Source organism: Zootermopsis nevadensis, unplaced genomic scaffold, assembly GCF_977971745.1.
Source record: "Zootermopsis nevadensis isolate Lab colony 2312 unplaced genomic scaffold, Znev_1.0 Znev_ptg000031l, whole genome shotgun sequence".
NCBI lineage: Eukaryota > Metazoa > Arthropoda > Insecta > Blattodea > Termopsidae > Zootermopsis > Zootermopsis nevadensis.
In genome coordinates this window covers 181061-204592 of record NW_028259163.1, presented here as the reverse complement: position 1 = coordinate 204592, position 23532 = coordinate 181061, and the positions used below count along the sequence as shown (strand labels likewise).

At 39.0% G+C, this 23532-nt stretch overlaps 4 protein-coding genes across 11 annotated transcripts; 2 read left to right on the top strand and 2 right to left on the bottom strand.

The window, feature by feature from the left end:
• The first annotated feature begins 22 nt into the window (after positions 1–22).
• On the top strand, positions 23–11161 carry DCAF12 (DDB1 and CUL4 associated factor 12-like protein). 3 transcript variants are annotated; one of them, XM_022057304.2, is made up of 6 exons: positions 25–759; positions 1015–1227; positions 2599–2880; positions 4077–4233; positions 5131–5282; positions 5746–11161. In XM_022057304.2, exons 1-6 carry the CDS (start codon positions 352–354, stop codon positions 5899–5901), a joined length of 1368 nt encoding a protein of 455 aa, XP_021912996.1. In that variant the 5' UTR covers positions 25–351; the 3' UTR covers positions 5902–11161. The 3 variants fall into 3 exon arrangements, with proteins under 3 accessions (XP_021913082.1, XP_021912914.1, XP_021912996.1); XM_022057390.2 differs by lacking the exon at positions 5746–11161 and having other exon boundaries at positions 23–543; positions 5131–5545; XM_022057222.2 differs by lacking the exon at positions 5746–11161 and having other exon boundaries at positions 24–759; positions 5131–5545.
• On the bottom strand, positions 4249–15560 carry LOC110826745 (programmed cell death protein 7). 6 transcript variants are annotated; one of them, XM_022057899.2, is made up of 7 exons: positions 15225–15560; positions 14484–14627; positions 13761–13982; positions 12652–12838; positions 12103–12328; positions 11663–11831; positions 4249–10915 (listed from the first exon to the last, which is right to left on the bottom strand). In XM_022057899.2, exons 1-6 carry the CDS (start codon positions 15558–15560, stop codon positions 11687–11689), a joined length of 1260 nt encoding a protein of 419 aa, XP_021913591.1. In that variant the 3' UTR covers positions 4249–10915; positions 11663–11686. The 6 variants fall into 6 exon arrangements, with proteins under 6 accessions (XP_021913591.1, XP_021913425.1, XP_021913677.1 ...); XM_022057733.2 differs by having other exon boundaries at positions 4249–6819; XM_022057985.2 differs by having other exon boundaries at positions 11686–11831.
• Positions 15561–15621: 61 nt separating this feature from the next.
• Tbca (Tubulin binding cofactor A) lies at positions 15622–16743 on the bottom strand. The gene is made up of 2 exons (XM_022058540.2): positions 16437–16743; positions 15622–15958 (listed from the first exon to the last, which is right to left on the bottom strand). The coding sequence occupies exons 1-2, from the start codon at positions 16564–16566 to the stop codon at positions 15732–15734; spliced, it is 357 nt and encodes a 118-aa protein (XP_021914232.1). The 5' UTR covers positions 16567–16743; the 3' UTR covers positions 15622–15731.
• Positions 16744–16858: 115 nt separating this feature from the next.
• temp (protein prenyltransferase alpha subunit repeat-containing protein tempura) lies at positions 16859–22566 on the top strand. Its single transcript, XM_022057520.2, has 4 exons — positions 16859–17308; positions 17929–18089; positions 18823–19032; positions 19661–22566. The coding sequence occupies exons 1-4, from the start codon at positions 17229–17231 to the stop codon at positions 20473–20475; spliced, it is 1266 nt and encodes a 421-aa protein (XP_021913212.1). The 5' UTR covers positions 16859–17228; the 3' UTR covers positions 20476–22566.
• The last annotated feature ends 966 nt before the right edge of the window (positions 22567–23532 follow it).

Here is a 23532-nt window from a genome sequence, read left to right as displayed (position 1 = left end):
CATTTCTGAGTTCTTTGAACTGTTTTTCGTTCTGAAAATAGTGCGGACCGATTCACCCTACTTATCAGCTGTTTTAGGGAAATAAATATTCTCATGTTCTTGCAGTATGTTTAAGAAAGTGAATGTTTTCGATGATGTTCTACAGAGAAAACGCAAAATTCTGTGTCGTGTGCAATAAATGGTATATTCATAGATGAAGCGAGACATGCTAAGTAATGAATCCCAGGATCAGTCTTTTAAGAACTGTGCACTTTAATTAAGGTGCTGGTTAGGTCGTTACTGGTCAGTCCTTAACCTGTGTTTAGTCGTGTTAGCATCTTTAAGAATTAATACTGTTACAAAATTAATGCGATGGCACACACTCGTATAATTCCAGTTTATGGACGTCGTCCACCTTGTGCTACGTTATGTAGAATTGAGGAGTTACATATGCGGTTACGTGCTATGCGATTGGAACGCTCTCGTAAGCCTGACAAACCCGAGGACTTTGTATGTTATGAGGATTCTGACGATGAAGAAGAGAGTGCAGTTGCTGAGAAGCAGGTTCTTAATACGTCATATAATTTTGTTGACTTTGTGCGAGGACGAGAAATGGGCGGCAGAGAACCCAAATGGGTTGGCCCAGAATACGGCTCACGACATATTCTAACACACGAAATGTTTAAAGAGTACTCAGTTTCCCTTAGTAATATGAACAAAGTGTTTTGTTCTCAGTGGTTAAGTGACAGACAAGTTGTATTTGGAACGAAGTGTAATAAGGTAAGGTTAGAACTTCACACGAAATTGCTGGAAGCAGAGGCAGGTTTCATTAATAAAGTTGGTTCATCTTGAAACTGGGACTTCATCATTTACACTTAGTGTCATGTTGGTTGAAGTTATTTTCGAAGTGTGTGTCCATGAAACTATACTGCATATGATGCCATTTTACATGCAAAATGTAATTAATGTTTGATACTGTTGGACAACAGAATAATTGTTATTCATTACCATGGTAATGTATGAAATTGTTCACAGCTGATGGTGTATGATGTAGTCACACAAAAATTAGACCAGATTCCTTCATTACAAGGCAGAAGAGACTCCATTACATTGCCACAAGATCAGCAATGTGGGATCCATTCAGTGCAAATTAATCCCTCAAAGACACTTTTAGCAACAGGGGCAAGGAACTCCAGTGAGATTGCAGTGTACCGGCTGCCAACTCTGGACCCAGTGTGTGTCGGAGAAGTAAGCATATTTTTTATTTGTTCCATAGTCAAAGCTTTCTACCTTTTTCATATCGGTACCAGTGTTGCACATCCTAATTTAATAAACTTTATTTTTACACCCGTCATTCACAACTGAAGAGTTATCTGATTACAGGCAGTCTGCATAAAAAGATTACTGAAAAACATTAGTTGGAGAGAATGGATGTTTGTTTCTACATTACGTTATTTCACACACATGAGGATGCATCATGTAATATTCCTATAGTTATCACTTCATGAGAATTGAGAGTTGATGTTATGTATTGAGTGGGTGAGGAAAATGGCTAAAAATAAACACTGGGATAGCCTGCAGCGCAAGATGGGAATGCTGGCACAAACATGAACTGTGATACTATATTTGTCGACATACTGACATTTGATTCTGGAACAGTTTATAAAAGAAACTTTAACTGTCTGACAGTTTGTGGTAGTGCCAAAGCAACAGATACTGTGATCTCTCGTAATTCTGATATTTTACCCTTTCGTGCTGTAACTGGTTGAAAATCGTTGTAGTTTACTCATCAGCAATGCCCACAAAGGAATAGAAAAGTTTAGTATTTGGGCTGTGTGAGGAATTAAATTTGGTATGCACCATAGCCTTGCAGGGATCTTCAATTTCATTCATGGTGTAGCCCAGTGATTAGAATTATTAGGAATATCATTCTTATCATTGTTCCTATTATGTAAAAAAGAAAGTAAGTCCCACTATACATCATGTGAGCACTTGCGGGGGGAGGCAGTATAGCTCCTACTCATTCTGAACAGCAACAATAATATAATGGTGAGTGGTCAGCGTCATGCCCCAGCTGCACTTTATACCCAGGAAAGGACCCTGATACTGATTAGATAGGAGGCTTGGTGGACCCCAGGGCCTGTCTGGATGCAGAGGCTAGAGGAAACATCCTCTGCCCCCGCCAGGGATCAAACCCTGGTATTCCAGTCCATAGTCAGTCTCTATACTGACTGAGCTACCCTGGCTCCTATTATGTAAAATGTCAAAATTAATGTCATTAAGTTGGGTATAAATGGAAGATTGCTATTTGATAAAGAAGTCATAAATAATTGCACTTGGTGTGATCTGTAACTCAAAACCTGTCTAATGTTGATACATTCATTTTTGCTGTACAATCTTACATGTACAGGAACGTTACAAAATTGTTATTTCAGCGCAAGATACCGCGAATTTGTGTGTTCTTTCAGCGTACTGCAACGTTTTCTGCAGACATAAAACACAATTGCAAGAAGTCATAAACTGTAGCTTTTGTAATTAAATTTAAAATTTCTTTGGGCAAGATTATACAAAACCTTACCCAAATTCTGACAAATATATGAAACTTTTGGGGTTTTATAGGGGGCACATCGAGACTGGGTGTTTGACATGTGCTGGCTGGATGACCAGTTCTTGGTCTCTGGTTCTCGTGACACCCGGATGGCGCTGTGGCGAGTCCAGGAGGATGACATGACTACAAAGCAGGAAGTGCCCACGTATAATCATTTACGCGCACTGGCTGTCAAGGAATGCAAGTCAGCGCAGAAGGTCCGTGCAGTTGCTTTCAACAAGAGTTTCCAAGAGATAGCAGCACTTTCACTGAATGGTTATATTCACATTTGGAATGCTGAGACATTTAAGCAGGTTTGTTACTCATAACTGAATTCTGCTACTCAAGATTTCTAATTTGTTTTAAAACAGATGTGAATCTTGTAATGATGTACAGTACTTCAAACACCTTGTACTGAGAATGTCCCTTTGTGATGGTTCGTCAAGAAAAGTTCTTGAAACACTCGATTGTCTGCGTGTGGATTCTCCGCGTGTGACTACACAGCTTTTTTTCTTTTTTCACATTTTGGCAGACACGTATGAACTACACTTCTGACCTCTTTCCGCACCATACAGTCCACTTTGGGGGGGGGGGGGGTTCTGGGAGCATGGAACATCAGTCTGGTTCCATGTGTGCACAGAGAGCCATGTTTTTTCATGAAGCTTTGGGATCAAAAAGTGAGTTAAGTGGGTCTGTTGTATGTCTGACCAGGTTCAAGCAACGATGTGGTATTAATAAAATCTTTCCGGGCTATCAGGCATGTCGGTCGGTTAAAAAATGATGTCAGAATCACGACATAATTCTGATGATGAGGATGGTGTTGGTCCCTGAAATGTCAATTTTTAACCAACTGGCACAGCTGATAGCCTGGAAAGATAATTTGTGAGTCTGTGAACGCACAAAATAAAATATTATGGATTATCTGTGTTTTTCTATTATCCGTGCATCTTCATCCCTTCGTTAGCCAAAAAAAAAACTAGGAGCTTACTGCAGTAACAATATAACTAACAAACAAATCCCACATAGTAGTCCTTCAGAAGCTAGCAGTATGCTTAGCTAGTCAATAAATCCCACTTCCTGCTCAATAAACTTCATTCCTGCTCCTTGCATTCATACCTCGTACCTCACCACTTCTATCCCTTGCTCATGTCCCCCCCCCTCCCCCCAGTTTATGTCATAAGATCTGTGAGAAGCGAGTCCCTCGTCATGACGGCGTGGTGCATCTTCAAGTGCAGCTGGAGGAAATAGACACTCCAGATATGAAGAGTAGCCATGAACATATAGAATTAGTGCTCACACAGCCGACAGGAGGTGTGGTCCAGTAGTGGGGTTTTGTGAAACCAGTAATAAACGTTTAGAGTTCCATAAAATGTGGCAAATTTCTTGACTAGTTGTGGGACAATTAGCTTCTCAAGGAATCTCTGCTTCATGGATGTAGTTATGTAATATAATTCCAAATATCCAAAGTACGCTTATTTCTTGCTCTGTACAAACTTGTTACATCACACAGAAGCTGTCAAGGAAGCTGCCATCATGCCAAGAAAATGTCTGCCTAGCCGTTCAGGACGCAGGAATGTATGCTGTGGGTTGTCGCTCGTACACTTTGCTTCTGGATGCCCGAACACTTCAAGCTGTCAAGAAAATCTCACCACGATACAGTGGCTGTGGTAAGAAATAAGTGATTTAAGAAAATTTATTTTATTATTACTGTTTATCCAAGCCCTCTCTTCGTTTGTGCCGTGGTAGATATTCATTAACAATCTACGTTTTATAAACATTATAAGCGTTATTACATTTTTACTACATTTGTATGCTATTGTTACACAGATCCTTATTCATCTCACTTAAGACGGTATAAAACATAATCATAAAACCGTGAAATATCATTTTTCTTTTCAGAAAATGGCCATGAACAGAACTTATCTGGATCTGCTTTATGTCTGTTTGTAGTTAGGCTGTGTGTTCACTTTCTTCTCATATTATCTTGGGTTCTTCACTGCATATCCTATAATGTCCAAATTATCAGAGCTGTGAATGTTTTAGGCACTTAGGCGCATTCACAACTAAGGCTTCCAGAAATTAGGATTGTTAGCTGTTTCGTTCATGCCTGTCTGCACATAACTTTTGAGAACCACCGAGTGGATTTTCATATTTTACGTTCGTAATTTTACTGAAATTTGTAGATACATTCCAACAGTCACATTATGTGAATACCTACGTGTGTTTGTGCTCACAGAAGTTTTTGGGTGAGGAATCCCCACATGATGAATCCACAGCCAGACAAGTTGCCATGCAAATGTCACTGGTACCAGTCCCAAAGGACAAACATCTTCCCATACCCACTCGTATTACTTTTAATAACACGTTCACAAATTGAAAATCTGGAGGCAACAACAGAGCAAGTGAACCATTGTTGCGCTCTGCATACATTTCTTCACTTATTGTCATTTATTTTTGCTAGTCTTTTCCACTCTTCTTAAATATCTCATTTCTGTTGACTATGATTTAAGTTTAACTGTTCAATTTGATTCCCAGCTAAAAGTTCTTTGCCTTGCCTTTCCCAGGTATTCGATCGGCAAGTTTCCAAGGCAATGTCTTGACTATTGGAACTGGTGTTGGAATACTTCTCTTCTATGACCTCCGGGCAGGGAAGTACCTGGAGTCGAGCATAAATTCCAGTCGAACTGTGCACCTTAAGGCATCCAAAGGCTGGGTGGTAAGCTTTCATCTCTCAGAACATCGCAGTGCGGTGGTTAACACTCTTGCTTCAGTACTCAGGAGAGTCCCACATTTTGAATGTCAGCCCAGAGATCAGTTATCCTGGAGGAATGTTTGTGGTTTTCCTCAGTCCTTCAAAACTTGTATACTACCTTGAAATAGACTTTTCCACACATCCTCCCTAATTAATTACTGACAGCCTTTATACTATTTAGTGTTACTGTTTTTAACTATGAGCAATTACATAAATCTATAAACAAACAGATCATGTTATTACTACCACCGAATTGCGTCCTACAAGTATGTGATATTTCCAACTTGTTCATCCTATTGTGCCAATGGTTTCACATTAGTTTGCACTATAACTTTTCAAAATTCATCTGCATTAAATTAGATTTCAGTATCACCATTCCATGTTCTTTTGGAGTAAATGATTGCTCTGTTGGATGTTTTATGTCCAGTTTCCTGATGAAGAATATATCGACGGCTTCCAACATATAAAGTACACGCCTGCCATCTATACACACTGCTATGACTCTTCTGGGACGCGACTGTTTACTGCCGGAGGGCCGCTGCCTGCAAATCTTTACGGAAACTACGCAGGCCTGTGGCAATGAATGACGAAACGTTATACCCTGGTGCGAGGCAGAGCACTTCCTGCAGGGGGTTGTCCTGCTCAAAACTGCAGGAGAGGTGAGACTGTATCCTCTTCCAATGAAGTTCCTGTGATGTATCAAAATGCCATCTCATCGGTGCAATGCAATGAGTCCAAATCTTCCCCTCATCTAATCCAGTTGAAATTATCTGTTGGCACCTTGTACTCAGACTTATCTGTTAAGTATTATAATAATTAAGTCACCTGCAGATGTCAGCCATTCTTCTCGGTTATGCAGATGTAATGGAAATAATAAGGCAGGTCATACATAGAGAAAATTAGTTGCTTGTAATAAGTTTCATGCAAACAGTTTCTTGCTGATCATGTCCATGAACGATGAGAAGTATCGCATCAACGTTGTAAATTCTCCACACACACTGCACCAATATTGCTAAATAATTAAATGTAAATGATGAGAGGCTTCAGGTTATATGGGACACCTCCTTTGCCCATTATTTTTAGACAAATCAGAAAGCCACTGTATGGCACGCACTCCCAACAAAACTGAAGTTGCAGGAAACCATTCAGCTGAGTTTCACATAACAGTTGCATAACAATGACTTCACGTGACTGGGTTGCCTCTAGTTTAAAATGTTTCTTTCATGAAGCCGTAGCCGTGGTACAATGCCCCCACACTGCCCACATTCTTGTCAGCTTTGTTACCAGCTGTGGCTGACTTCACTCACCTACCGTGAAGCCCTCTTGTTGTGCTGCGGTCCTGCTGTGAACACGCTCTTTGGTAGAACTGCCTCCACCCTTACCCTCGATAGCTTCCCTACGGCCTGGTCCTGGTAGCGCCTTCAGGAGAAAAAAATTGACATAGGGATGTTCCTTGGTAATGCACCGTGGTCGATCCCAAGTCCCTTGATGTGTGAAGAAGCTGAGGAGAGGACAAAATCACTTATCACTGAGATTCCTGGTTCGATAGACACACATACTACAGGAGAATAAGGGTATGAACAGGAATAACTATTACTTTCATGTACTACTGCACTGACATAGGTGAGCTTTCGCTCCTGTCACCAACACGTCTCTCCTGACTCCGACTGCACACGGCAGGACAGCACCAGGGTTTCACTAACTTGCGAGGCTGCAGAGGATCGCCAGCAACCACAGAATTCTGTTCAACCATTCCATCACTCTTCCTCAAGTCAGAGAGCAGTCCTTTGATCCGTATATCATGTTACTAACGTCTCACAATTCCATTTCTTCTTCTTTTTCTTTAACTTTCGATAGTGCTGACATCCACACATTCCAGAAAGTGTGTACTGGCCCAAATGGTTGCTGCTTACAAAATTCGCTTTCATCTTAATGCCGAAGTCCCTCGGTTTTTCTCCATATTTGAAGTTCGTCATTCTCATGGCTGCTGGGCCATTTTATGAGACTGATTTCATTCAACTGTTTTCCTGTGTGTGACATGCCTAACTGAACATGAACTTTCCAGAATAACAACACAAAATTGCTCTGTCTTTTATTTTGTATTGTAAAATGAAAAGGTGTGACCAGAAGAGGTTAAGTCAGTAAGGTCAATAGAATGTATGGTATTTACTGAATCTTGGGGTAAGAGAATTAGAAGCAAAAGTTTGAAAATTATGAGTTCCTGTCCATGAAATTACACAGAAACATTTCATGAAGAAATAAATGGCAGGTCAGTTAATGAGGAAAGGTACAAGAACTTTCAGATCCTTCGTCTGCTACTCTGTCCATAAGCAGAATATCATCGTGTCTGCGTATCTTCTCACAGTAACATTTTTTGAACAAGTATGTGAAAGCACACGCCACAGTAACAAAGTAGCGTTCTGCTGTGAGCTTCCCATCAGTGTAACACGTGCTCTCTAACAGTGCTGCTCTTATGTAATGACTGCATGAATCTGTATAAATCTGTTTGATCTGGTAACACTGATGATCCTCGAACCAGATGCTTGCGTGTGTTTCCTCCGTCTCTTTCACCACATTTTAGTTAATTTCATTATCAGCATTTAATGATATCACTAATAACTTTGGAACGTGAGTATTTTCATGAAACTTGGTTTCAGTATGAAGTCACTGGAGACAACTCCACTTTAAAACTTTTTAATTTTATATCATCAATATCATCAGCGTGCCAGCCATGCAGTCTTCTGAGGTTTGAGTTACATGCCTATCCTTGAATGTTAGGACCCTGAAATTGCATGGCAATGGGTCTTTAATTAAATATACAACCTTTAAATGTAATTTTGGGTAACATAGCAATTGCATGAAATCTTATTTATTTTTACACCCGATAATGCATACTGATAAATTGTAGTCAAGACATTTGAAATTTTTTATGGAAATAAGGCAGGTATGAAAATTTTGTGTGAAACTTTTTTGTGCATTAACATTTATAAACATGGTGAGCATTTATGTGTGACAACTTAACAAGTAAAAGCAATCTGGAGGATATTTATGCAGAATTACATCACCCGCTTTTATGATTATTAATTTACAATTCTTGCCAGCCTCGATGTGTATGTGAAAGCATTTTTAAGATGGCAAGCATAATAAATATTTCTAGAAATTGTTTTTAATTACTTGGATTACAGAAAATCTGAAACTTCAAGAGATTACATGTCTCAGCTGATGTCTGTGATTTTACGTGCTAGTATAGAAGAGTGATGCAATTTATGTTACGGCCATTTACATAATTGGCTTATGTGCACTGGAGTGACCAGACATTTAGTACATTCATCTGCATGTGGAATGTCCTGACAAAACAATCAAATGCCTCTCAGATTTTACACTACACAATTTTAATTACATATATTTTGGATATTTTTGCAGACATAACTGAAAATAAAGTTTGTTAATATGCATAATTTATTTGTTCTGAGTTTGTTTTGTATGTTTCAAAATAACAGGACTTTTGCTTTATATTCAAGAGGAACTGTGATTGATTCTGTCAGTTTTTATGTTTTCTTCTGTCCCTTCACAAAACTGCCTAAAGAGAACATCAAATAAAGTTGTCTCTGCTGTCCCTCACGGAAATCCGTACTGAATATTTGTTTTCTGTTTCTATCGAAGGTCCTACATGTCTGGTCCCTATAATATATGCAGATTGGTATGATGGCCTAGAGAGCCCACTAAATTTTTGATATGTTCTTACTTACTTTACACATGTTGGAACACTGTCAGTTTTGAAGGGTTTGTAAAGTAATATTGGTACAAACATTGAATGTATTCTTTACATAAAATCCATTGATGGCTAACATAATTCTGAGTTACATTTATTGTGCATGGTGAAACCTTAGTATGTTAAAAAGACAATGTTATGTCCTCCCTCTTTATCTGTAATATTGTTTACTACTTAAATTTAAACACAATATTAATTTGTTCAAACTGCATTATTCTTGGCCCTTCTAGCTACATCCACTGTTAGGATGGTATGTTAATTAATTAGGTCTTAGCACCAGTACATACAGGTTACTAGCCCTGCAGACAGTTGACTAATCAGGGGTTACGGGCGCCCCGTACAAGAGCTTATGGACAAAAAGCGTCACTAGCCGATGCACAATGAAATTAAGAGACACTTGTAATTAGGAAGCAATGTAACAACCTGGAGTCTACACTGTGGGTCTTCCATTGATGATGTTTCGATAGAGAACAGTTAACACTTGTATTACGACATGCACATGGATGGGAACAATTATGGTCTGCCACACAACACAAAAAATCTAATCACAGCATAAGGTGACTCGGGATAATAACAAATCTGTTTGGTTGCATACAATTTTTGTTACAGTGTTTTGAAAAACATTACTCACCTACATTACCTTAAATATGTTAAAAAATCACAAAACTGAACCAAAATAATGTTTTGGCACCACATTAAAAAAAAACTTGTGTGGATGTCCCACTGTGGGAGAATTACAGGCTGAAAATAAAATCTGTAAGTGGCATGAAAGCTTACAAAATCAACTGTAACAAAAATTTACATTTTGGAGAATATCACCTCTGAAATGTCAGTAAAATACCAGACTACACAGCCATATCCCAGAAGAGAGTGAACTTCAACATACATATGCTTAAGGTAAGGAGGGGCGTGTTTATAAGTAAACGTTATAAATACGTGGTTCCTTCAGAGTAGAGTAGGAGTGCAATGCTGAATTTTGAGTACATTATTTGCCAAGTGGCAATACAATTTTGGTAGAATTGGCAACTGTGTGGCCTGACAAACCTAAGTAAATGAGGTATGCAAATGGACTGTCGTGCAGTACAAAAGAACTTCACCCCAATTATCCGAGGAATACGCGAAGCTGCAACTTCAGTGTTGACGAATGCCCTAAAAGTATTCCCATGGCTCTACAATTTCAGGATAAAATAATGTCAGTCTCATCAAAAGTTACTGCTGTGTTGATTTTGTGACAACAGCATTATATTTTTATTTTGTTTATACTTCCTGAACATTAATGTCTCAAATGGTGATGCCACAGAAGCTCCACTTAATATTCTGCGACAGTGACGCGACATCCATTTGCTGACTTTACATGAATGACCCACTGTCAAACTTTTGTAAATGTTAACTACAGTTATATTAGCAGAGAACATCAATTATAATAATATAGTATAATTATTAACCTTCTCTCATCGCCCCCACATTATTTGTAGCTTACTTTTATATATACAGGCATTTTTATGGCTGATCTTTCTCGCCTGAACAAAGTAAATTACGGCTTAAATAGCAGAGTACTGCGCTGTCCCCAAGCGATAGTTCTGTTACACGTCATAAGATGCTCTGTCAAGAATTTAAAAATATGAGTAGAAGTGTATATAGCAGGAGAGCTACAAGAATGGAAGTATCTCCAGAATTTTTTACAACTGTCCCATGTTTCTATGTCACAAGAATTGCATACCACGACAGACATGGTCGCCAGTTTTATATTTTACTCTGCCTATTTGGTGTAGAACCTGTATCTTGCCTGTCTCATTATACTCTATCTTGTGAGGTTACGGAGCTTCTAGAAAGAAAAAGAAAAAGTTTCATCACCGAATGTTAGGTGTGATCTTTCAGAATGAAGTGTGTTATTCTAGCCAACTGTAGTAATATTAATATACCCAGAATTCTGATGGTTCTTGATATGTGTGGCTATTTATTGTGTGCTAAGGTCGCTTTAACTGTGCGACAAGAAAAATTATGGAATGTGATGTTTGCTCAACATGTATCATGTTATAGTGAGAATGTAATTAAAATTTCATGAGTCAGACACGTGAAACATTCATTTAGGTCCAGACACCATTCCACTATCCAGTGAAAGCAAGAAATCTGATACATACAAAACCACAGATTCAAATAACCTACACGCATATCCAGAAGTAAAATCACCCCTATCATTCCTGACCATAAAAGAAATGTTTTTAATTGTATTTGTGGTTTACTTCATTACATTATAAGGTAAGAAGAAATAATGTTACACAGAGCCATGAATGTCAGTAATAACCGGTTTTATACGCCACTATAGAAAAAATTAGAAAACCATGTTCAAAGAGAGTACCTTCAAACAATTATTAACCGACAATTGAAAGGGCTCTTACGAAGAACTCTACTATGAATCTTACTGAGTTTCGTATTAATTTCTCAATAAGCCTTTGAGATTATTGCACGAAGTTCTGCGTATCCTGTGTGCCAACATTTACGAAGCCCCGTCGGGTGACGGAAGCAAAAGAAAACTTCTACCAGAAATTAACAGAAAGTATGACACACAAACCTTTCGATGGAACTTAAACGTACATCACATTTTCAAGTGTTTATTGTTGCTGCTAGTAAGAAGAGATTCCCATTCCTCTGACGATGGGTTGCATGGGAGGACCCAGCCCACAGGAATTGAAGATGACATTACAACCCCTGGGGAAGCCACAAACTGGTCCCAAGAATGTCTGCAATATAATACAATATACAACATTAACATGGCACAACCGTTATCCATGATCTTTCGTTGAATCTATTGATAACTGACAGAATTTCATGTTGTGAATAAATGCTACTAGTTCCGTTACCTCAATATTATATATCAGTCACAGTAACTGTTTTATCTTAACACTCACAAACTAAAAATCATGCAACTTCTTTTGCATACATAAGTGCATATACACACACACACACAGTATCTTGAGAGATGCACTGAAAGAATTGGAAGTTCCTGCGTACCTCAGTGCAACAAATGCATCCAAATCCCACTCTGCTGCCTTGTAGAAACTGCTACATGCGTCTCGTTTCCCAAACAGCAAAGTTTCCCATTCAGCCAGTATCTGCTTGTCCTGCGACACCTCCGACTTGGTCCGTTCCACCACAGCCGCATCCAACATCACTCGCAAGCCTTGTTCCTCCACGTCGTAGCCTTTCAACTGGTCCTGCCACAACTTTGCCAAATGCTCTGTAACATTTAGCACACACCAAAGATTAAATCAAAGATACATTTAGACACACTTACACTCCTCTCAAGTTTCCAGACTATGGTCTTCTGGATTGTGACAATGCGGTTACCAGTATTTCACAGGAACACACTGTTTCCACCTACTGAAAAGACGTTCCTTCAAAACTTGGTAACCGCCTACAAAATCACACACACTGTCACAACCCAGAAGACCGATCTGAGCTCTGTCAGCCGCGAAATCCCGAAGTCTCACGTCGATCGCGTGCCTTTCTCGGCTTAAACAAACAGCTCATTGGTTGATTAAATCTATTAGAGCAACTAACCTGTGACTCTCGCAAATCTGAGTCCACTCTCTGCATCCACGTGCTGGCCTCTGTTCGTCACGATCTGCGCTCTGATATGGCGAAGCTTTTGCAATGCTGCCAACATGTTTATCTGTCGCTGGGCCTCTGACTTCTTGCGGGTGACCTCTGCCAGCACTTGATCTGCTTCGTGCTTCAGGCTCTCTTCCTGACAAACCACGAACAATAAAAGTGAAGGACGACCAAGTGAGCTGATGACTAAACATGATGAACTTATTTGCTGTAGTTCAGAGTGTCTACAACTGAATGCAAATGCGCTTTCTTTCCGCTGTATGGGCGGCAACTACGAGGAACACCGGTGACGCAAGAAGAACGCATCAGTCGTCATAAGAAGGTAAAATGGAACGTGAGTTTTGAGAAATATTAACTAATATGCATGAAGACCCAAATCAATACAACTACATTACATTCGTGCAACACACACTTCACGTTAGTATAAAATTCAGGATTGCTGATATCACTGTTTAGAACAGCACCACAGTAGAGTCCCTCAGTTTCATTCAACACAATTAACCAATGTACAAACACTTGAAAAGTAGGTCTTAATAGTGAGTCACTTGTGTTGTAACCTAAGGACATCACAAACAAGTAAATTTGTTACGGTAAAAATATATACCGGGAATGATAATACGAGAAACATATTCCTAGTCATGAGAACTGAATGTAATCTAACCTGTCACTTATCCCTGGCAACAAAACTGGTTGTCTGCAGTCTACAAATGTCAACATGAGCATAACTATGGTCAAACTACTTGGGAGTAAGCGGCCGTTACGTGTAGCAGTGGAAGTCTTGGCCACGTCTTGCTAAAAACGTTTATCTCAGGTTTCAGGTCTGGACAGCAGCTCGAGTTGTGCAATCACGTCCATAGTCACGCATGTTTTCAATTACAAAACAGAATCGCTGTCAATACCAAGAGTAACTTTCACTTACAGCTGGCATCTTTTGCCACGGTACATTACGGGTATACTGCTGACTACGCTCTGCTAGGTAGCAGAGTAGGAAGGGAAGTGAAGAACGGTAGAGGAGAGCAGACATTTTGTCTGCCCATAACCGAACCAATAAGACTCACCCTCTTGGCTTCCTCAACCACTTCCTGCATGTTTTTAAGCCAGGTGTCGATATGCCGGTGCAGATGTTGTCTTCTGGCCCGGGATTCCTTCGCAGCTTCTCGGTGTAAAGCTCTTCGCCTTCTCTCTCTCTGGCGTTTCTTACTGCGTTTCAGTAAGTTTATCCTCAAAGCGTCTACACTTTCAGAATCACACAGCGTATCCAAACAGTTACTTATCTGAACCTAAATAAAACAGGAGCTTCAATTCACACGAAGGTTATGTGCATGAATTCATGCATGATGGGCACATCATAAGATTTGTTTTGACTTCTTATCACGAATGAAAGCAATTGTGCAGAAAAGGTAACAATAAAACTTGTTAATACACCTTTTGACATTTCCACGCATTTACAACGGCCTACCAACACTGCCATTATACAGTTTTTGATGAGGGTTTTATCTTGTTGATGCAGCCGATAATCAACCACCCACAAACATCATCACGACGTTAGATTCAAAAGAGTGCACCGTTTACCGAGTAATGAAGGATGAAATACAGGCCGATTTGTAATGAACCATCAGACATAAGACAGAAATCAAGATGCTGGAACAACATTTTTATCGGGTCTGCGATTGCGTGAAAGACGTCATTTACAACATGCGCATCCAGCACATACACCATCAAAATATCAAAGCATTTGAAAGCACCTACAAGCTGATTAGTGATGAATATTACCAACTCACCTGAATTTCCCTAACGTGGTCCCACTTTTCTCTCCAACAGACAGGACTCAGATCATGGCATTGAGTTTCCAGTTCTTTCTGTTGACTGCGTAAGTCCTCCACATTGGTTAGGCATAACTGCAACATGCATCTGGCTTCAAATACCTGAAAAAAATCAAGGGGAAGTGAAACAATGGTTTATATTCTGTTCTTAAAGTTTTGTAACCTAAAATTTTCTTAACTGATATATAAAGATAATTTCGAAGCAGACACCCAAAGTACAAAGTATAATATTCAACAATCATGTTATAAGATTCAAAATATCAGTCACATGCTCAATCTGGTCAAAATTAGTACAGCTACAAATATTAAAAACAAATCTCATGAGACGTTACGCAACGTAGTCTGCCGAAGGTTCTTCTTCGTCTCGCTGGTCCCCGGTTTTCAAACAAATTCCCGGTGCGTGGCTTACTAGTCACCCTGATGATAGTAGCTGCAAGCAGGCACCTTTGAAACATCGTAAACTTCTACAAGACTACATGGCATAACAACCCAGGAGACAGTTTTGTTACGAGAACCCTGATATCTTATCTAAAAGAAATGTTTAAAAAACAAAATGTGTAGGATAACCCTATGTAACAGTTCACATAACATGGGACTATGGCTTCGTAACAAAGTAACGTGTAAAGAGAAGAAACATCAGTTCCCATACCACATACAGTTAATGCATAAAAAAGATAAAAGTGTGCATGAAATGAGCACCTTGAGAGGCACAGTCTTCTTCTTCTTCTGACATAAACGAGTGTCAATTCTCCTTCTATGCAGCCAATCTTTCAGCCACAGCAAATCAGCAGTCACATGTGAACGTATATCTTCATAGGGCGAGGTCACTTGGCCCCATTCTTGGGGCTGAAGCACAGAATGCTCTTGGGGGGGCCACGGATATGGCGGTGGGGGCTCACTAAGATGAGCATCAGAGAGCCATGGAGACCTGAACCCAGGCGGAGGAATGTTAAAGTTCATTGTTGGAACAGACGGAGGTGACACGACCCCACAATTCAGTTTGTTTATGGGTGGTGGGGGGAATCTGTAAGCCATTTCTTAATGATTCACGTACACTATTAACACCGGCTTCTTTATGAATTAAAATGTTATGTAATTTGAAGCCAATTTCTTTTAATACTTTATTGATGAAAAATTAAGAGAAGAATATAGTTTAATATTACAGCACAAAACAACGCATTAGATATGTTAGTTTCTTTAGTCAGTTTAACACATGTTCTGCAATGCTACAGAAGTTGGCAGCTGTGCCTCTGCTTCCTCCAGAACTTTCTTGGCTGTGATATACTCTTCTGACTCACTCAGGGCTGCTTCAGATTCCAAGAGAATTTTCAGTTCATTAAATGCCTTCGCCAAACGTCGGTGGCAGTCAGGAACCATCATCAGGGATTCCTGTAGAACTTCTTCTTGTTTACGAATATCATGTTCGTCTTTTCCTGAAAAACCAGTATCACTTATCAAATACAAGAAAGAACTTCCTTCATTCAGGGCAATGGGAAAACTGAATCTTCAAGCAACCAGCAAATTAACATGGCACACAAAAAGTCATCACTATAGTTATACAGATGTATGGTAGACAGAAGATGGTTGTCTTCTGGGTTGTTCCACCATGTGGGCTGGTAGAAGTTTAACAGTGTTTCGCAGTAAACTTCTTCTAGGCTGCACAGCACAACCCCATGACAGCCATCTTCAAACCTGAGATATCACGCGTGGCATATATATATATATATATATATATATATATATATATATATATATATATATATATATATATATAATTCTTATGCTGCTACGTAATTCCATGTATGTAAGGTTCCATTTATTCTGCGGTAAGCAGGAATGATTTGAGTCGCAACATTACGTTTACCTACTCCTAAATACATCATCAAAAGAACTACCAGACATATCTTCTACCTTGGTCTTTAAATTCCTGAATACGATGTCGCTGTTCATCTGCTTCCCTTTCGTACAATACTTTCTCCTTTGCCAGTCGCTTTACAACTCCAGTTTTAATTCGAAGAGCTTTTATGCGAGGATCTGCCATCACTTTCAACACAATTACAGCTTGTTACAAATTTGGAGAACTCCTTGCACGTAATAACGCTAACCCAACCACAGTACACGTCCGCATGCTTTCTACCTTCAGCAGTTATTCTAAAACCCCTGCAAATCAAGGTTACAGCAGTTTCCAAATTTGGTAGTCTGTGCCTGTCATAGATAAAATGCTTATGACTTTATATGGCTAGCACGCGAAGTGGACAAATGAGAACAGATGTTAACCAAAGGTTAAGTGTGATTACAGAATTACATTTCCCACCACAAGATTGCACATATGTCACTTGACTACACCAATGCATAAAATATGGTTGCACAGTTAATTGTATAACTGACTTAAAAAATGCAAACTGTTTCTCAGTGTAGTGAAAACGAACGTACGAATATCTTGAATATTTTTCGATAGACTTAATTTTCACAAGGATTACTTACGAGTATTCGAGATTCCAGATGATTAAAATTGTGTTATTCACTCAGGGTATCATCTGTGCTCAAAGCTGACGACGAATTCTATCGGCAATGTGTGAAAAGTATGATTAAATTCATGAGCAATAACGGAGAATAGAGGAGTAACGCAATAAACAAAAAGTAAAGAATGGTAGGCGTGGTGAAATGAAGGGTTAGATAAAGCTGAGTAGGAAATCTAGCGAAATGATGCAAGACGATCCATTTCCAGCAGCCGAAAGGATTTTATTAGAGATAGACGCGGTTTTCAGAAAAGACCCGAAACTGTGAGTAAATAGTCTGTTATTAAGCACTGATGCTGGTGTAAAGTAAAAGTAAAACTGTCCGGCTATTTGCAAAAAAGAATCCTTTATCCCCGTCGGGGATCGAACCACGGTCGTACAGTCCATAGCTAGTCACTATACTGACTAAGCTACCACAGTAATTATTGGTGATACTGTGGCATTTATAATTTTTGTTCATGCCAAATTTTGAGGGGGAACATAACCTTCAAAGTATTAAAATTTTAGTACCGAAATGTCATAATAAATAATAAACCAATTTGATACAAATCCAGTACTCCGTAACATCATATTCGGAAATCCTCTTCTTGTATATATTTACTTTTTTGTGCCAAATTATGTGGTATCTGCATCTGTTTTACGACGTGCGTTTTTAATTTTCAGTCTGTCTGGTAGAACTGTACATAATTATTCAAGTTTTGTTACTAAACCACGAAATGGCCCTGACACTGGTTTTATTGCTTTAATATAGTAATATAGTATGTGAGAACCTCAAGTCTTACATTTAATATAGTAGTTTGGTAGTGTGCCCAATGAGAGTTATTAAAGTTTTCTGTCTTGTATTGTGCTTGAGAACTGAAACCAGATACGGGTTTGTGTTCTAGAAAAGAGTTTGACATTGTTCCGGTAACAGCTAACCATAACAAGTCACCTGTGCTACATGTTGAACATTGCCTCGGGCTGGAGTCCTGGTGTGTCCGCCACGTTTACTGCTACACATATCATCGTATCATGGATGCCAGGCAGCTACGCAGTCGCAGGGAAGGTTAGGTGCTTCTGATGCAATCCTACATGGATTATTTGAACAAAAAAAGAAGAAACACAGTTTTATTAATTTGAAAATATTATTGTTATGCTGTGACAGTTGTAGAGCAGTTCTGAATGTAAGGCAAATTTATTTTGGGATTCCATGAGAAAGACAAAAATTTAGTGATTGTGATGTGGCTATGAAATCTGTTGCCCCATTATTAATCAAAAACATCACTTTATACTTCGATAAATATGGTATACATACAATTACACTGTTATTGTGAGGTGTGTCAATATGTGCTTGTAGAACTGCTTTTGACTGCCAGCGTAATTTGGCCATGGTGTCAGCAAAATAAATGAACCACAAATTAATGTGCGCAAGAGATACTGAAATGTCTCATAGCGACCATTTTCTGATCTGTTGTGCACATCTGGTACGTATGGCGTAAGGTTGAGGCTTGTTTAAAATGTTTATAGAATTGTAATTTATATATATTTCATAAATGGTCAATTGTGTGTGACTTTTATTCATCTGATATTTGGAACATTTTCACGCTGTTGCAAATTGTGAAACGCGTTAGTCTCGCAATGTTACGGTGGTTATTTAGCGTCACTTGGTCGGCAGAAATTATGCTTTACAATTGCGCATTAGTCGTTGACATGCTTTGCAGCATGGTTAAACTGCATTAACTACTGTTGCTATTTCTTCTAATTAAGGAATGAACTAGATCAATGATTGTTTGCTTCAGATCCCGCCATGTTGGCACGTTTACTGTCTGGTGCTCTGTTGATCAATCCTGATGTGACGACTTTCTGGAACATGCGCCGAGAGCTGCTGCAGGCCGGCAGACTGGACATGCAGGGAGAGCTGCACTTCATCGCAGTTCTGTTGTCTCGTAAGCCAAAATGCACCGAGGCCTTTGCTCACCGCAAGTGGGTGGTCAGAAGGTTGTTGCTAGGTATGTAATATTGTTACTGTTAATTCAAGTGGCCACAAATACAGTGAGAATCTTTTGCCCATTTCTGTCGCTATAAATTGGAGTCTGTGAAGATGAAGATTAATTCCCAGTCCTCATTACAAGTTTTGCTGAAAGTCTTACTTTCTTAATTTTATGTACCAGTGACTGACAAGTACTGAGCTTATTAAGCATTGTGCAGTAAGACAGAATACGATAACAAGCGTGATTTTGGAAAGTTCAGTAGTCTTTAGCCTAGGAACTGATTGTATCTCTATGTTGGGAGTGGTAATTTTCTGTGGATTTGTTAATGTCATAGGGCCTCTGATTTTGTAGCCGAGGAAGTATTCCTCGCTTACCTTAAGACTGCTGCGTTGATTAGAGATTGGTGCTGAAAGAAACAAAAGTTTTGTATCACAAGTTTAGAGGCAAAGTTTTTCAAGTTTAAAGTGTTTTCACACCCCTTATTTTAACATAGTAATCTCCCTGAGGGTATTTGACTTTCCGTTTGTCTTCACTGCCCTGCCCTATCTGTTTTGTTGTAAATATAGATACCAGATATCTGTACAACTGAAAATTCTTGGCTTTTTTTAATTATGAGGACATTCAGAAAAAGTGTTTTGTTGCGCAGCTGGTGCAGATAAGGATGCACTACTAGAAGAGGAGCTGCAGGTATCACGCTACGCTGCTGATCGCTATCCTAACAACTACCATGCGTGGAGTCACAGAATGTGGTGTCTGGCCAACCTTGCTCCAGCAACTAGTGCCATTCTCCACAAAGAGTGGGCTGCGTCTGAAGCGTGGGTTTCAAGTCACGTCTCGGATCACAGTGGGATGCAGTACCGGCAGTTTCTCCTCGACCGTCTGTTGGAACTCAAGCATTCTGTTAGTGAAGATATCGTAGATACAGGAAGGAAGTCGATACAGCAGCTTCTTTCCCATAGCCAGAACGAGGACAACGTTGATTTCGTACAGTCCGCTCTGATCAAGTCCGTAGGATTGATTGCTTCTGAACTTCTCCTGAACACAGATCTCATCCTGAGGTTTGCAGGGCACGAGGCTCTATGGTGTCATCGCAGGTACTTGCTCGTATCTTTTAAAAAGATATTAAATTGTAGGACGGACATGAATGGTACTGGGGGCTGTAGGTATAGTAGCAGTATATGTGTAACGAGGAGCAGATGTGCGGAGAAGCTTAGTGAAGCGGTGTCTAGCGGCCACGTCAATACGGAAAATGCCCCGTTGGAAAGAGACCAGAAGCTTAGTTCTCAGGAACTTGGCGCTTTGGACAGAGATCTATGTCACCTTCAAGGAGCCATGATGTGGCATGAAGCAAAACTTATCAGCGGCTGTCAGCCAGATGAATTACACCAGCAACGACTGGCCAAGCAGCACCGCAAGTGGCTGTCTCATGTTCTGAAACTGGACGTCCCAGCAGTTGCATGATGCAGTTAAAAGAATGGTTACATGGTTGTATAGTTCACAGGTCACAGTATTATACTTCATTTATTGCGTAACATTTTGGATAGAATTTTTTGAAATAGAAGTTTTACTATCGGAGAACTGAAATGTCTTCTCTCCCTTGTGTATAAAGTGCAACAAAACCTCATTATCACAGTTGTGATTGATTGATTCTTCAATTTTGTAGCAATAATTTATCAGCTGCTTAGGTTATTACTTTCGAATGGTAAGGTGATTATATAAATTATGAAGTGGAAAGGATCTGGAAGGATAGGTCATAGTTACTATTCCAGTACCTGGCTGGAGGGACTGAAGAAATCCACAAGGAACCTTAGGTAGAATAGCCAGTCTCTAGTCTGAGATTCATTCAAGAAAGATGTATGTAACATTCTGGTATGATTTAGAGCAATAATTATTTTAATTTCTTGAATGTGACCATGTTGCAAACCAAGCATCACAACCAAATGGTTGGCACTCCTGCTTTATATTTGGTAGGTCCCAACTTTAAATTTTAGCACATAAACTGGCTATTCTGAATGAGGGTTTCTGTGGTTTTGCTCAGTTCATCCAGGAAAGTCGTGGGGTAGTACCTTAAATTAGAATATGAGCACTTCCTTCCTTATCCCTCCGAATGAATTATTCACTAACCATCTTAACATTCAATGCTCTTAAGATCCAAGTAATTTAAAGTGCTGTCAAATAAATCAAGAATAGAAAAAATAACTTGCAATGGTGCCAAATTTATGCTAATTTGTTTTCAGTAACAATGTTGTTTGCCAATGATTTGAGATTCTTGAGCCAAACTTTGTCTCCATTTATATGTTCTGTGTGATAATTGATTGCACGGAATATGAACTTCACTTATAGGACGTCTTCTGACGTGGCCAGAGCCGTCTGATGGAAACATTAATGCTGTAGCTGATTAATTTTTGGAAGAGTGGAATTGTGGTTAGGACATAAACTCCTTGGCACAGTGCATCTAATAGTTATTCTACTGAAATTTCATTATTATGGAACCAAATATCTGACTCTTGAACACATGCAACTGATTTCCTCCAAGACTGATATCATTCTACCATCTACTATTTGGTCTCCTCAGAGGTCTCTTTCCACAAGTGTTTCCAGCCAAAATATTATGTAGTACGTAAGGCATATACTGTGTACATTTTCTACTTCATGACTTTCTTGACTCCTCATCTGGCCCTATCAGCATCCTTTGATATAAGGACCCTAATAATGCTAGATGAAGAGAAAACACTGTGAAGTTTCTCATAATTTTCTCCGACAGAGTATTAACTAATGTTCCTTAGATACGGATATTCTCCTCAGCCCTTCAATAAATGCTTTTACTTGAAGGTATGAACATTGTTTTCACCCATGCACGACATTGGGTAAAATGGTAGTGCGAGACACGCAGTAAAGGAGCAGACACTGACTTGTGCTAAGAACATGGAGTCAAAAAGCAGCTAAACATAGTCGACCGAGAGTAGTTTGGGCACCGAGATTAAGAATCTTGTGCTTGGCACAAAAATTTGTAATTCTTACCTACAAGGGACTGTTGTGCATTTTGTGCAGCTTGTAAGGGGCCTTAGGCTTAGAGTGCAATGTAGCTATAGAGACTTAATTTTTGATATTCAGATTAACCCAGGCTGAACACAAATTTTTGAAAGTGGATTCATGTCTCAGGTATGTTAAAATCCTAAAATGTCCTATACACTGGGATATCACTGTGCAGACTTGTTGTGTTATCAGTAACTTTCAATTTTAGACATAAGTTGAAAGGATTTTTCTCCCTTTCAGAAAGCAATTGCTTCCATGACGACTGCAAACTAGATAACAGTCGACAATTTTGCCGTACATCAAAATGTTGTTACTATGATATTAGGTTAGAGATTGTATTATAATTTGCGATTTTGTTCAACCTGTGAGAAACTTCCTTTCATGTCACATACAATTTTAACTGATCAATTAATTGTTAAATGTGTACCAGGAACATGTTCTTTTACGATTCCAGGGCTTTCTTCCAACTGTATATATATATATAAGAGCAATAAAAGTGTTGATGTTCAACTCATATCCACATAGTATACTCCAAGTTCAAAATAAAACCTATTTGTGCCCTAGTTACTACACTGTTCCAGTGATCTGGATGCAAAGCACAGCTGACAACCCACATACATCATGCAGATAACCTTTTCTGGACAACCTAACCTAGGTTTATTTTAAAAGCCCAGACCATAAACAGACAAACTGATTAACTAAAATGAAAGCATGAACTAATTATGTATATAAACATGTTAAGAACATTTATTTTAGTAATAACAACGAAACTATTTCATAAAAATGTATCAACATATTTGCATTTAAGTACAATAAAATACATACCTGTACAAAAAGGAAATCATATACGCCCAGCAACTATAATGAAGTAACATACAATACAATTTTTAGAGTTTGAAAAAAAAGTGAAAGGGGCTGCTACTACAAAAATACATGAATTTTTTCTGCATCAACATATAAAGATTATGCAGGACATGCCATGTTCAGTATCTACCTATTAAGCTTTGTTAAATCAAAGTCGTTTCATTTACCAGAGTTCAGTTATGCAATTCATCTTCAGAAATTTCAACTTTAGACACAATATGTAATGTTTACTTGCACAAAAAATACACTTCTATGCTAGGTCTTAATTTCTATGTGCATGATGAATCACACAGAAACCAAAGTAAAGTTTTACATTAAAAAGAGGTATATACTTTATAGCACACTTCTCTTCACTGGTAAGATATGTTGCAAATGGTAGGAATATCTCATGAATGAAGAATTTACAAAACAAATACAGGTTGGAGAATGAAATGAAAACTGACTTTCGAGAAATACTGCGATGGTATTAAACGCCTAAGGCTCTCTGCTACCACAATAGCACGGAGCATTTCAAACACCTGAATACTGACAATCTGGCAAAGGACATCATTGTGCCTAAGTTTGTGAGTGGACTTGTGTGGAGAGAAACTGGTCCACAAACAGAGTGGCCAGTACAAG